Here is a 13905-nt window from a genome sequence, read left to right on the forward strand (position 1 = left end):
ACTGGAAGTCAAGAGCACAAGAATACGAGACAAAAGCTTCAGCACTAGAAGAAAACGTAAGATGAGATCTTTTGCCTTTGTAGATTATTTGAAAGAAAGTTTAAATTAATTTTCAACTGAAACTTTTCAAGAAGAATTTGTAACTAAGTGAAGTAATCAGCAAGTTTTGAACCATTGACAGTAATTTAGTAAGAGCTGAAAAGATAAGCAGAAAAATGGATCATTAACACTACTGGTGGATCATTATCAAGAGGATAGTTCTAAGGATAAATTGAAAACAATCTGAACGATGGTTATGTGTAATACCTGGAGCGATAAAAGACACCTATGTTAGTGTGACTGTCACCTATTATTTAGGGTAAGGGATTTCTTGGCATGGTGCTCGTGTATTGTCAAAAATAGACATCTTTGAATTCATTGCACGATGAGTAAGAACTATTGCTCTATTGCAGAATAAAAACTTGGAAAGTGAGAAAGATAGGCTGCTGAAGACGTCGATCGATGAATACAGCAAGCATTTGCAGCTTAGTCTAGCAATGAACTCAAATATTGCATCTTTGCAAAACCAGAACAAGGAATGCAAAGAAAAGATCGATGCTCTTGCTAAAGAAAATCAGATGCTTTCAGAAGAGAAAAAGTCCAAGTTGCTCGTGGAAAAAGAACTTCGGGCTGTGCAAGACCGAAACAGCGATCTTAATGAAGTGATCAGTGATCTGAAACAAATACTTAGAGCGAAGGGCAGGCCTTGGTGGAGAAAAATTACCTCTTGTAGTTGAAGAAAGAAATTTTAGACTTAATAAGACAGCTGCATATTAAAAGAATTGGCTTATAAATGTACTTTTAAATTTGTTTTGAATAATATTATCTGTTTTATGAAAAGATGTGTTTTTAATAAATATCTTCCTTCTAGTGAAAAAATTAGAACAAGGCTGGTGACTGTGTAGAAAAAGGGCCTGAATTTTTATGTATTTTACGTTTTATGATGCCCCCCCTCCCCCAGACACTAACCTTGTCGGCATATCTTCGAAAATTGAAGTTTTGTCGTCAACCTCTTGGAAACTGGCAAATTTTCAGAAGAAAGACAGATAATTTTGCCATTTTCAAATAGATATTATCGGTTGTTGATGAAAGCACTAGTCACAGTTGAAATTTATGAAAACCTAACGAGAATAATTGATGATCGTTCAAACTCTCTCGTGCTAAAGGCCAGGCGCGATCTGACCCAGGTGGCAAAGTGGTGATCCCCACCGGGCCCTTAGACATGCAAAGTAAAGAAAATTACGGGCCAATTCTGCAAAAGTTGGAGTGGAGAAGATAATTTTCATAAACTGGAAACTGCAGTCACAGCCAAGGCCCCTAGCATACGTGCTTGCTTCACAACTAAGCATCAAAATGAAGTCTGCGCGCAGGCCAAAGGGCCCAACTATGAGCAACATCTACTATACAGAAATTCTATTTCTAATTTCGCACAAAGACAAATCTGTCCTACTTCCTAGAGAAATAATTTGAAACTGTATGTAGAGATCAAGGAGCTGTTGTTTTTAGTTAGTTGTCTAGAGTCGCCATTGTAACGTTTCTAGCTAATAATGACCTTCCACACATGATCGAGCGTTCCCTGGGGTCATATCACTTTAAGGGAAGAAAGTTGCGCAGGAAGAAAGCTTCTCAAATTGGGAAACTTATGGAATCAACTTTGCGAAAGAAGCGAAATAGGAGCTTTGCAAATACAAACTTTCGCGTTTTAGCGAAAATCATGGACTTTGCGTGAAAAACATTTCTATTCAATTGAGGTTTCCTTCTATTTTTATTCCACATGATACCACAAAACAACGAAAAAGATGTAAAATTTGTCCAACAGAATAATTCTTCGTCAAAGTTGTCAAGAGGATCAACAGCAAAATCTTCTGGACATTTCATGAAAATAAATTTTCGCAAATTTAGTATTTTAGGAAGTTTTGCGTATCAATCATCCGCAATTTTAGACCACAAACGCTAAAAACGCAAAGGTTTCTTCCCTCGCAAGTTTCTTCCCGTGAAAATTTCTTTCCGCGAAAGTTTCTTCCTTGAAAGTAGTAAGCAACAGTTAAAGGCCTTCCCTTGCTGTCCTTTAAGTTTTTCTTTTCTCTAAAACCCTCTGCAGGGGGCATGTTTAAATGTCATAATGAAGTTTTTCTGTTAGCTAATTGTTAAATGAACAACGTGTTCAGAATAATAAAGTTTGGTACAGACCAGTGGCGTAACGCAGTTTAGGCGACCTTAGTTCGAGAACTAAGGGCCCCCGACCAAAAAGGGCCCAAAAGGGGCCCCCATAAAATTTTTCGTATTGTATGCTTTTCTACCATGTTGACAAGGTTTCCTAAAGCCATCCCAAAAGTTCTTACTAAACAGTGTTGCTAACACAACACTGGATTCATTCATTCTGTCTTGTTTTGTTTATTCGCTATAATTCTTCAATGGCTTATTTCAATTATATTGACAATGACAACTTTGACCTTGGCATTCAGAGGGCACAGAGAGCAGGTTCATGATAATGTGTGTGAAGGTGGGAATTTCTTGGCATTGGTCTCTCTTATGGCTGAATATGATGAATTTCTAGCAGAAGTTATGTCTCTTCCAGGTAGAGCAACAAAATACCTTAGCGCTAAGATCCAAAATAAGCTGATTCACTTGCTTGCAAATACTGTATCCTCGACTTTGGTGGAAAATATTAATTCCGCACCATTCTGGAGTATAATCTTGGACTCTACCAGTGATATTACCAGAGTCGACCAATTAACCGTTGTTATTAGGTGGGCAATCACACGTTATGAGTGAAAACTTTTTTGCTACCCTTCGAGATATCTTCAGTTTTTTGGCTCTTCCTTGAATAGATGGAGAGATCTTGGAATCGAAGCTGGGAAAGGATCACTGACACTAAAAAAGTTATGTACGACACGTTGGAGCTCTCGCATTGATGCAGTGCGAGCTGTGCGTGACAAGTATCCCCAGATAATGAGGCTTCTGACGCGACTCATCTTAACTTCAAACAACAAGAATGAGCGTGACAACGCAAAGGGTCCAAAGAAAAAATTGACACACTAGAATTTATTATTTTCCTTGTATTCTGGGAGAGAATACTAAGATCAGTCAATGCAGTATAAAAGGAGCTTCAGTCCCCTAGGATTGACTTGTCAGTTGCCTCTAGACACCTTAATACTGCACTCTCGGAGCTCCAATATCTTCGAGAATCATTGCAGTCTATATTCCTGACTGCCACAGCACTTGCAAAATCTTGGGATGGATCGCTAGAGTTTCAACAAAAAAGCAAGGTATGAATCAGATTAACTTGTTGTAGATGGAAGACTGATGGATCCTGAGCAAAGTTTCAAGATAAAAGTTTTCTACAAGACTGTTGATACAGCATTGATGCAACTGACAGGAAGGTTCAAGGACAAGCAATGGTGACGTCATTATTCAGCTGTCTCTACACCAACATCCTGGCAACACTGAGTCCTGACATGCTTGAAAATGCAGTACGAGTAATTCGTGAGAAATATCCAAATGACTTTATAGATGAATTAGATTCTGAGATGAGATAATTTGCAACCGAATTCAGAAAGGAGATTGCAGTCAAGAAAACTGTTCTAGAAGTTAATAACCTCGTGCTTCAGAGCCGTATTAGGTCATCCTTTCCAGAAATGTACAAGCTATTAACACTTTTCGTCACTTTGCCAGTAACTGTTGCATCGGCAGAAAGATCATTTTCAAAGTTGAAACTGAAAAAGACATATCTAAGATCTACAATGTCACAGGAGAGACTGGACGACCTAGCAACTTTGTCAATTGAGAACAAGGAAGCAAAGAAAATTGACAAAACAAAGCTTATAAAGGATTTTCCCAACGCTAATGCACGTAGAAAAGCTCACGTTGTGAGCAAGAACACCTAATTTACTGTTGGTTTTTTCATATGTAAACATTTTCTTTACCACATCACGTGCATTTCTCGAGGTTCTAAAGGACACGATTTTAAACATTTTCCCATTACCCCGAACCCCTTTGCCCCGTAGAGCTCACTTCACTTCGCAGTCCCCCTAAATAAGGGCCCCATCTTAGTAAATTCCTAAGGGCCCCGAGTGTCTCTGTTACGCCACTGGTACAGACTAAGGAATCTATATCGTTTTAATTTCTCTCAATGATGTTTCAGTGTGAATAAGTTTTTAGGTCAGTAGATTTCAAATTGTAGCCAAGATACTAACCTAGACAAATGAAAAGATAACACATCAAAGAAAAGAGCATGCAGGTTAAATTTTTGATTATTTTCTTGGCTCAATTTCAGAATACTATATATATATTTATATATATATATATTTATTAGGTTCGCTTGAAAATATTGCAAATATTGTCAGACTAGAATTGTTATTTTGAACTGTTATTAGAGTTTCTTAGAGTTACTAATAAAACCATTTTTTTGCTGTTATTGTGCAGAGTTTAACTCCATACATAGAATCCTTGATTTTAAAAGAGAACCACAACCGTCAATAATTGATTCAAACTGAGCATATTTTAGCCTTTTCTTGCATTAGTTGGTGTGGCTCAAAAAAGTTTATCTGCCACACCCTGGACCGGGACCTTTTGGTTTGCTGGCCACCCTGCAATTATGACACTGAGCGAAACTGAAATATAGCAGTTCGAGAAAAAATATTCCCGAATTTTGATCAATGATAATTATAATCGTTTGAGAACCACGCCCGTATCTGTTGCCACGCCCATTTTGTCGGCAAACCATTGGTTTTCCATCCCCCCCCCCCCATCCCCCCATGAAAATTTTCTAGCGACGGCCCTGTTAATCTTCATTATAGATGTTGTTGAAATCTTCTAGCACTAAACTGTCGTAAATCGAATTTCTAAAAGAGGAAGAATATCTATAAACATATCCAAAATTACTACCAGAGTCACTATTTCAAAATCATTGCTCTAGTCTATCAGCTGTTATTAAGGTATGGCTAGACGATAAATCGAGGTTGAATTTTTTTTAAATTCTGCCACAAAGATTAATGTATTTATTTGCAGATTTTTTCTCCAATTTTGCAAAAGGCCTCGTTTCAAATCTAATTGTGACGTAAAAATCCTCGTACAACTTTTAATCAAACTACGTCACAATCTCGCAACTCTAGCGCTATAAAAGAGGCATCATTCCGAACTACTTTACACTTAATTCAAGTGCCGTTTTGAGTATACCAGACTTAACGTGATACTGTGATAATTTGCGATTTTCTATTGCTGGCTTTCAAGAAAATCTGTGATGGCGAACGCAGGTAGAAGAAAGCAGAAAAACGTATTCGTGGAGGTGAAAGGCGAGTTGTCTAAAATCAGGTTGGAGATGAATTCGATGGGAGAAAAGTTGAGCTCGGTTGAGAAGGACAAAGAAAACCTTCGCTGCATCAACCACGCTTTAATTGAAAAGATCAGGAAAGAAACAGAGAAGGACTATCCATTCAAGGTTTGCACATTTCATACTTTCTAAAAACAGTTATTACATAAACTGGAAAAGTAATGTCGAACCTTGTCCAAAGTTTATAATTTGCTGGTACTGATGATATAATCTGAAGTTGATACCAAAGAATCACAAAATATATGTTTGAGTAAAGAAAACAACTCTTTCTTAAATTGCTTCTAATTTGCTCATAAACCTTTGTTCGATTCTAGTTGTTTCTACTAACAAGAGAGCTGGAGAATGAGCGAGAGAAATCCATGCTTGCAATGCAGAGGCTGTGTGCGAAACAGATCTTTGCGGTATTTTTTCAAGAGAACTTTGGCACCTTGGCCGACAAAGACAGTTTTCAAACTCCTTTGACTATGCAGAATATGATGAATATTCTCAAGGTACATTGCTGTTCTTTAACACCAACTGTAGAGGGTTTTTTAGCTTCATTATTATCAGAAAAACATAAAAATGGCTCATTTTTTTGCTTTGAAGATATATATAAGTAAGAAAGTCTGAATTCGTCTGAAGATTATTGTACAAAAGTAATTGAAATTAACAAGAATTTTTATACTTGAATAATATTTATATCCTTGTATCAGGTGATCAAGAAACAATGGGGAGAGGAGAAAGCCCTTCTAAAAAAGGAAAATGAAGATTTAACACAAAGTCAACATCTTCTCAAAGAAGAAATGGAAAACTTGCAAAATGAGAATAGAGAATTAAGAGAAGAAAAGATGGCAGAAAATCTAAGCAGTCAAGTGATAATTGACTCTTTAGAAGAACTCATCAGAGAGCAAGATGAAGAGAACCAGAATCAGCTGCAGATATTGCAGAGTGAGGTTGGTGTTTAGAAGTATTTTGTGAATATTGATGACAGCATTTTTTAAGGTAATCTATCAATCGACAGATCGTTAAATTTGTCGGAAATTTTACAATGAAGATTGGTGGACGATTCCTTATAAGAAACATTTATTTTTTCGCAGCTCAGAGATTCCAAAGAACACGCAGAAGCCCAACAAAAACATATTTCTGAGCTTGAGCAGCAAGCACTGTTTGCCAAAGAACGGTTGTCGGATTGCGAGGGAACAATTAAGACACTGGAGGAAACCAAGTTTCTGCTTATAATCGATGTCAAAACAATCGAAGGAGAGCTGCTGGCTTTGGAAGACGATGCAAGGGAAACTTCACTTGTTCTTGAGGAGTTGTCCAAGGAAGTGAGAGACTGGAGAACGAGAGCTGAAGAAAGTGAAGTCAGATGCTCCTTGTTGGCAGAGAAGGTATGCTTATAAAATCAACACAATTATTCGACACATTGACCATTTCAATAAAAACAAATTTTTAATAAATGCGTTTCTCAGATGGGATTCGAACAAAGCAAAAGTCTTCTACATCCAACTCGCTTAGATTTTTGCAGTTTCCATGTTGTAGGATAATAAATTTTATAGCCACAATGATGGATAAAGGTCTAACTGTTGTTGTTAATCCAGTTAATTATTATCATAATTTGAAAGACTTTTTAACAAACATTTTTTCTCGGAAAACAGCTTTGGGCATCGGAACAACGAGAAGCCATTGTTGATGAAAAGTTGTCGGTTAGTGAAGAACAAGTGAAAAAGTTAGAAGAAGACAACCAATCGAAAGAAAAAGTAGGCAAAGATATGGAACTGAAGCTCAAGTTGTTGGAACGCAGTCTTGTTGATGCCGAAGAAAGTTTTGAAGCGACTTCCATAAAGTTGCTGGAAATGACTTTGAATATGAAGAACTGGAAGTCAAGAGCACAAGAATACGAGACAAAAGCTTCAGCACTAGAAGAAAACGTAAGATGAGATCTTTTGCCTTTGTAGATTATTTAAAAGAAAGTTTAAATTAATTTTCAACTGAAACTTTTCAAGAAGAATTTGTAACTAAGTGAAGTAATCAGCAAGTTTTGAACCATTGACAGTAATTTAGTAAGAGCTGAAAAGATAAGCAGAAAAATGGATCATTAACACTACTGGTGGATCATTATCAAGAGGATAGTTCTAAGGATAAATTGAAAACAATCTGAACGATGGTTATGTGTAATACCTGGAGCGATAAAAGACACCTATGTTAGTGTGACTGTCACCTATTATTTAGGGTAAGGGATTTATTGGCATGGTGCTCGGTTATTGTCAAAAATAGACATCTTTGAATTCATTGCACAATGAGTAAGAACTATTGCTCTATTGCAGAATAAAAACTTGGAAAGTGAGAAAGATAGGCTGCTGAAGACCTCGATCGATGAATACAGCAAGCATTTGCAGCTTAGTCTAGCAATGAACTCAAATATTGCATCTTTGCAAAACCAGAACAAGGAATGCAAAGAAAAGATCGATGCTCTTGCTAAAGAAAATCAGATGCTGTCGGAAGAGAAAAAGTCCAAGTTGCTCGTGGAAAAAGAACTTCGGGCTGTGCAAGACCGAAACAGCGATCTTAATGAAGTGATCAGTGATCTGAAACAAATACTTAGAGCGAAGAGCAGGCCTTGGTGGAGAAAAATTGCCTCTTGTAGTTGAAGAAAGAAATTTTAGACTTAATAAGACAGCTGCATATTAAAAGAATTGGCTTATAAATGTACTTTTAAATTTGTTTTGAATAATATTATTTGTTTTATGAAAAGATGTGTTTTTAATAAATATCTTCCTTCTAGTGAAAAAATTAGAACAAGGCTGGTGACTGTGTAGAAAAAGGGCCTGAATTTTTATGTATTTTACGTTATATGATAATCCCAGCGTTAGTGCCAGGCTGATACCCTTAACTTAAACATGAACCAATATAGGACGTTCCTTTTTTAGAAACAGTCGATTGTTTTCAAAAATAGACCACTTTCACTGTTCCTACTAATGGATATTTTTCAACTTTTTACCTTTTCTTTGTATACTGTAAATAATAACAGAGTACGTTTTGATTTGAATTTGAAATACATTTTTAATTTTCTGACCCCAGAAGCAAGTGTTGCCAGTCAGCAAACTGGATTGCAAATCCGTGATTCCAAAAGCCACTATAGCATATACTAAAATACAGCACAACTAACTTACAATGATGTATTATTTCATTTTTCTTAAACTCTTTATGTTCACCTAGATCGACATGAATTCTAAAGCACAAAATTACTGTAGAGTGTAAATGCCTCTAAGTACGACATGTCTGTTTGCACATAGATCATAAATGTGAACGTAAATAGTTAAAAGTTGCTCATTTATGTTACATGGATGGTGGTTGGCAAATGTGTTACACACAAACATCCTACTGTAGAACCTTGGGTGTAGATAGGGTGCAAAAATCGGGGTAGAAATCTCGTTCAAACTGTGGCCTCGTTTGCAGTATATGTAGAAAATTTAATTTGAATTATTCATCGCGTTGGACAATAGTTCGAATGTGCAGGAACACGCCAGAAATGCTGTAAACTGTTTAAATATGGATAAAAATAAGTTTATTCGGCACATCGCTTACATTTTTAACACTGTAATTACTAAATGGGTTGAAACCTAAAACTACAAACTCGTAAAAGAAGCTCGACGTCTTGACATCACTTGTCGGATAGCGTCAACAAAAGACCCTTGCTGTTAGGCCAGATAAACATATTGACGTTGTTCCGTGACCGCAAGAAAATAAAAAGAAACATTCAAAAGTTACAAATGGATGACAACCTTGTAGACCTAGGGTTGGAAGATGAAGGCTCTCTCTTGGAGATTTTGAAAGAACGGGAGAAGAGAGGCGAAAATTTCGTAAGTTTATATTTGTTAGCAACTCTCCTTGCTGTCTTCTTAATTTCTTTCACGTCCTCCTCTCCTTTCCCCAGCTGCTAATTTTCTAAATGCACTTAAATTGTATAACTTGTAAATTTCATCATAAAAACTCATGACATCGTAGGGTGAATGAAACCTTTTTATCGATTTATAAAATGAAGTAAGGGCCGCAGCACCATTCGAAGTGGGAAGCAAAATTTTGCATTGTTCTGTTACTAAACTTGTCTAGCTCGATATTTCCGGCTACCTAAAGAATTTATTTGTCAATTAAGGCTTAAGTGATTCTATAAGCATAGTTTGTTTTGAACAAGTAATCTGTTTCTTAGCTTTTTATTGATAAAAATCTGTAATATATTTTTGAAGATTTAATTATCTTTGCCTATAAACCTTTTCCTGGCAATAGAATTCTAAACAATATAGAGTTATTAAGCTTAAATAGAGCCCATTTGCATGTAAAAAGCCATCCCAGAGTAGAAATATATTATTTGGTTTAGCAACAAGACCTGGTCCAGTTCTGTTAGCCTTTCATCTTTTTTGTATCCAATCCCTTGCAAGAATGTAAATTTTCTAGTTGTATGGCACCAATCTCAACAAATTAGTTGAAAATTTTTTGTGAAAAATATTTCTTGCCTTCAAAATTTTCTCTTCTGTGTTTACCTTTAGATGTAAGTTTTGTGAAAAGAGACTTAAATGCTTCTCATGAATTGAGCTAGTTGTCTTTTTAGAACTTGGCTTGATTTTTGACTTATTTTTGTAAACTCTATACATTTTTAAATATTGTTAGATATTGTGGCAGAACGAAAAATAATATTTTTCTCCTTATTACCTTGATGCATTAAAAAATAAAAGAAGAAAAAGATGTTCTTAAGTTATTAGGGTGTAATCGGTGCCATCTCTGAATATTGTGTTCAAGGGGAGTGAATGTGCATGGCCTATTTGCCAATAGAGTGAGTTGACAATCCTTTATTTGCTTACAAGTTTGAGAATTCACAGACAAAGCAACACTCTAGATAGCAAAAACCTCCTTGTTTTCTGAAAACAAGTTTTTGAGGAGATTTTATTGCCTCAGCCTCAGCTTGTGTTCTTAATCTGTTCTTATTTTTTGACCAGTTTTGAGGCTTGTTTTCTCAAAAATTGTTCTCTAAGAAAAGAGTATAAAATATTCTTCATTCTTTTTTGTTTGTTTTGGAATCTAGACATTTCTTGGAGATGTGTTGGTAGCACTGAATGCTTTCAGAGGTGTGTCAAAGCAGGACTTGGTTAGTATTTTTTTATGAGCTGATCTAAGTGTATGTTGGAAATGTTTTTAGAAATAAATGTTATGTAAATATAACATTTTGCAAAGCTATGTTAAGCTAGATAATGTTATCACCACTCAAACATTTTATCGGCTCATTTTGCCAAATTGCCTTTCTCTTTTATGAATAAACAGTAAATATTGTTTACAAAAACAAAAACAAATTTCAGTTGTGTTTCAGTAATCTACCAGATATGTTGAACATTGAAATAAGCAAAGTTTTTGTCATTTGCCATCATATTTTGGTGGTTGTCATAATAAAGCATTTTGAAGCAGGCCATTTTTTAGAGAATATTATTGTGAGAACTTTGATACTGCCTCACAACTAACAGACCAATTTTATTTGTAGTGATATTCAATCAGAAGAATTTAACCTGAAATAAGCTTTTAACATTGTTTAAGTTTTTATCTTTCAAGTTAACACAAGTGATGCATTAAAAGCAACACAATTTGAAGCTTTATTATTGTAGGAGTTTTGTAGAAATATAGTTCATATCTTTATTGATAGGCAAATAAAGAGAATGCAAAGGGTCCCCATCCACATGGTGTTGCCCTATCAATGTATGAGGGAATATGTGAAAAAGCTGAAAGTCAGTGTTGTGTAATTGCTGGAGAAACATGCTCTGGCAAGACAGAGATTGGTCGGATAGTTTTGAGCAGCTTATTGAAACTGTTAAAAGCAGAGAAACCAGACATTCAGTATAAGATTACAATGGTATGTTAATTGGTATCAAATAAAATGTTTTTTTGCTCTTTTCCATTGAAATATTAACTTTGTCCATAAGAGCAGGAACATATATGTTTTAAAAGACTTCTACTGAATTAGATTTCTTTTTGAATACCATTTCATTAGCAGCCTTGATCTTCATGAACTGGGTATCTTCAGTGTAAATAACAAAATTACATCCCTTTGTCTATTTGGTTTGTGTAAGAAGCCTGATGATGTTTATGTTTGTTTTCAAAAGCCTTGGTTTTAGCTAGTTTTAGAGAGTGTTCATAAAATATTGTTAGTAAATTATTGTTTCTTGAAAAACCAGCTTATCAATCTCTAAGAATAACCTATAAACCTATCAGACCAGGCTTTATAAGATGTTTTATTGTTTTATTTCAAAGTGTTAGAAAGGTCAATAACACTTAAAGCATAATTTTCTGTTCAGGCAAATATTATTTTGGATGCATTTGGACATGCAAAAACACCACTTAGTAGAAATGCAACAAGATTTGGAAAATTTTTGCAATTTTTCTTTTCACCAGACAGAACTGTTATTTCAGGTAGGATTTTAATTCTTTGCCCTGTGTTTTTTGGCTTCCATGGAATTTTGTATCGTGTGGATATGAATTTTCTGGTATTCAGTGCTTCTAAAGTTCACCATATTCAATAACTACTAGAAAGATCCTTCACTACATTCAGCATTAATTTGCAGAAGCGAAGCAATGTTAGTGCTAGATTTTGTTAGAGAATAATGTTGGGTAACTATGCAACAAAGTGAATTGTTCATTTCTTTCAAAATGACAGAGGTTTGGGCTAAGGTCTATTACTGGGTCGACACATATTTTTATTTCCCTACCTCAAGGCCTTTTAAGTTTGATGAGTTAGATTAGAAAGATTTAGAACTATCTTACTTTAAAGACAAGCACACTTTTGTGTTTAAAATCACACATTTCTCCACCTACAAAAATTCCGCCATCCCAATGTTATAATCTGCAGCCAATCTATTTGTGATACAGAAGTTAAAAATGCCTTTGAAAAACAGCAAACATTTTGAAACATGGTACTAAAGCTTTTCATGACACTCTTCAAGTACAAAGCTTCTGCAGTCAATCACTACTTTTCTGTTACCAGAATTTTTTTTTTCAATCATCATTTAAATAAATTTATGAAAAGATAACAAATTTTCTCAGAAAGATTATTCTTATCCATTTCAGCATCATTTTCCGATTATATGCTAGAAAAGACCAGAGTGATCAGACAGAGAAAGGTAATTCAATGTAGCATTTGAAAAAAACTTTCTTTGAAATTCTGTTTTGATTGATAGTACATTAAATATTTCGTGTTTTTATCAGTTTGGTTTCAATATTTATATTTTGTCAAGTCAATATAAATAATTCATTTACAGATTCATTTCGGCAAATAATCTTTTAAGGCTACTATTAAAATATATTTTCCTTCTTTGCTCAGACATTTTAGCAGACCATCGAATTTGTTTTCGGTCGAATTAACGAAATTAACTTCCATTAGCTAAAATCCTGTTTTTAAATAATAGCCTGTCCATTAGTCAAGGTAGCAAATATGTTGTGCTTGGAAATAGTGTGAAGCTTGGTTAAGAAGTTAAAAGGGTTATTGCCAAAACGAAGATTTGATGCACTGAAAAGGATTGGTTATGTTTTTACTTATAGGATTTAGATCTACACAAACTGAATTTCTTGTTAATTATGTTGTTTTAAATGGTCTAAAACCTTCCAGGTTTTATTTTCTTTGCATTTTTACAGATTTCTTTAGAGAGTTTTATTTTAGGCTATTTCCGTGTTTGCTATTGATGTTTCAATCCCAGACTGCTGCGTCTAGACACATCATTGTTTGTAAACAGTTCTGTTTATTATGGCTCTTTTATGCAATTGTTCCGGAGTTTTAAAGCAGATTTCGCGATCGGTGCTTGAATTCTTTTACTTGCTTTAAGATCCTGAGTCAATTTGTCTGTTTGATTTCTTTGCTTGAATAGAAACGGCTTAAGGTGCTATTTACTTTGCACACAGGATTCCCAGGGGAGGGTTGGCTGGTTGGAAGCACCGGGCGGAAGCCACTTAGGAAATACTCAACTAGGTCTAGGTGCAAATTTCGATTTGGGTTAGGTGACCTTTCCTGAACGGTGCATGCCCTGAACAGGCATCCAGTTTGCCTTGGCTGTATCCAATCAATTTAGTTCTAAAATGGGTTTGGGATAACATTTTTAAGGTTTCGCCTCGAGGAATCATGGCCTCTGCATCCTGTGGTAATCGATATCATTGTTTGTTCAGTGCCAAAGAAATGTCTAGGTTAACCCAAGTGTGTTTGCTATTGGAATCTCTAATTATAAAATACCCCCCCCCCCTTCAGAAACCCTCATTTGTTGTGTTGCTTTACTTAGAGAGGTTCTCATCTCAGGCACCGTCCTGATGCTTTATAAGGCGGACACGATGCTTGCTTGTCTGCTTGTCAGTGGCGAAGCTAACCAAGATCAGGTGGTCCAGCTCAAGGGGGGTCTAGGGGCGTAGCCCCCAGAAAAATCGCGTGAAACCGCTCCCTAAAGACGCTCGGAAAAGGGGGAAACGCCCTTCTGAATATGTTGAAGTCAAGATTGCAGTGAAACATTTTTCACTGCCTCATTTTGGAAAAA

At 35.6% G+C, this 13905-nt stretch overlaps 2 protein-coding genes across 2 annotated transcripts in view; both read left to right on the forward strand.

The window, feature by feature from the left end:
• Nucleotides 1–5973: 5973 nt before the first annotated feature.
• On the forward strand, nt 5974–7540 carry LOC135689891 (uncharacterized). The gene is made up of 3 exons (XM_065207253.2): nt 5974–6303; nt 6448–6741; nt 7009–7540. Exons 1-3 carry the CDS (start codon nt 6154–6156, stop codon nt 7288–7290), a joined length of 726 nt encoding a protein of 241 aa, XP_065063325.2. The 5' UTR covers nt 5974–6153; the 3' UTR covers nt 7291–7540.
• Nucleotides 7541–8810: 1270 nt separating this feature from the next.
• The window catches only part of LOC135690105 (myosin-IIIb), a 37614-nt gene continuing 32519 nt past the window's right edge, over nt 8811–13905 (forward strand). Inside the window, exons 1-5 of the mRNA XM_065207576.2 lie at nt 8811–9213; nt 10431–10493; nt 11040–11246; nt 11689–11803; nt 12458–12510. Of these exons, the coding sequence (XP_065063648.2) occupies nt 9124–9213; nt 10431–10493; nt 11040–11246; nt 11689–11803; nt 12458–12510 (528 nt within the window). The 5' untranslated portion in view covers nt 8811–9123. The remainder of the gene's footprint in view (nt 9214–10430; nt 10494–11039; nt 11247–11688; nt 11804–12457; nt 12511–13905) is intronic.

The sequence above is a fragment of the Rhopilema esculentum genome, chromosome 5 (assembly GCF_057945365.1).
Source record: "Rhopilema esculentum isolate cy_ngs chromosome 5, ASM5794536v1, whole genome shotgun sequence".
NCBI classification, from domain to species: Eukaryota; Metazoa; Cnidaria; class Scyphozoa; order Rhizostomeae; family Rhizostomatidae; genus Rhopilema; species Rhopilema esculentum.

Bases quoted from the DNA above. Each gene is read 5' to 3' on its own strand.
- LOC135689891 (XM_065207253.2), top strand. From the start codon at position 6,154: ATGGAAAACTTGCAAAATGAGAATAGAGAATTAAGAGAAGAAAAGATG. The intron at 6,304-6,447 runs GTTGGTGTTTAG...ATTTTTTCGCAG, and splicing joins TGCAGATATTGCAGAGTGAG to CTCAGAGATTCCAAAGAACA. The intron at 6,742-7,008 runs GTATGCTTATAA...CTCGGAAAACAG, and splicing joins GCTCCTTGTTGGCAGAGAAG to CTTTGGGCATCGGAACAACG.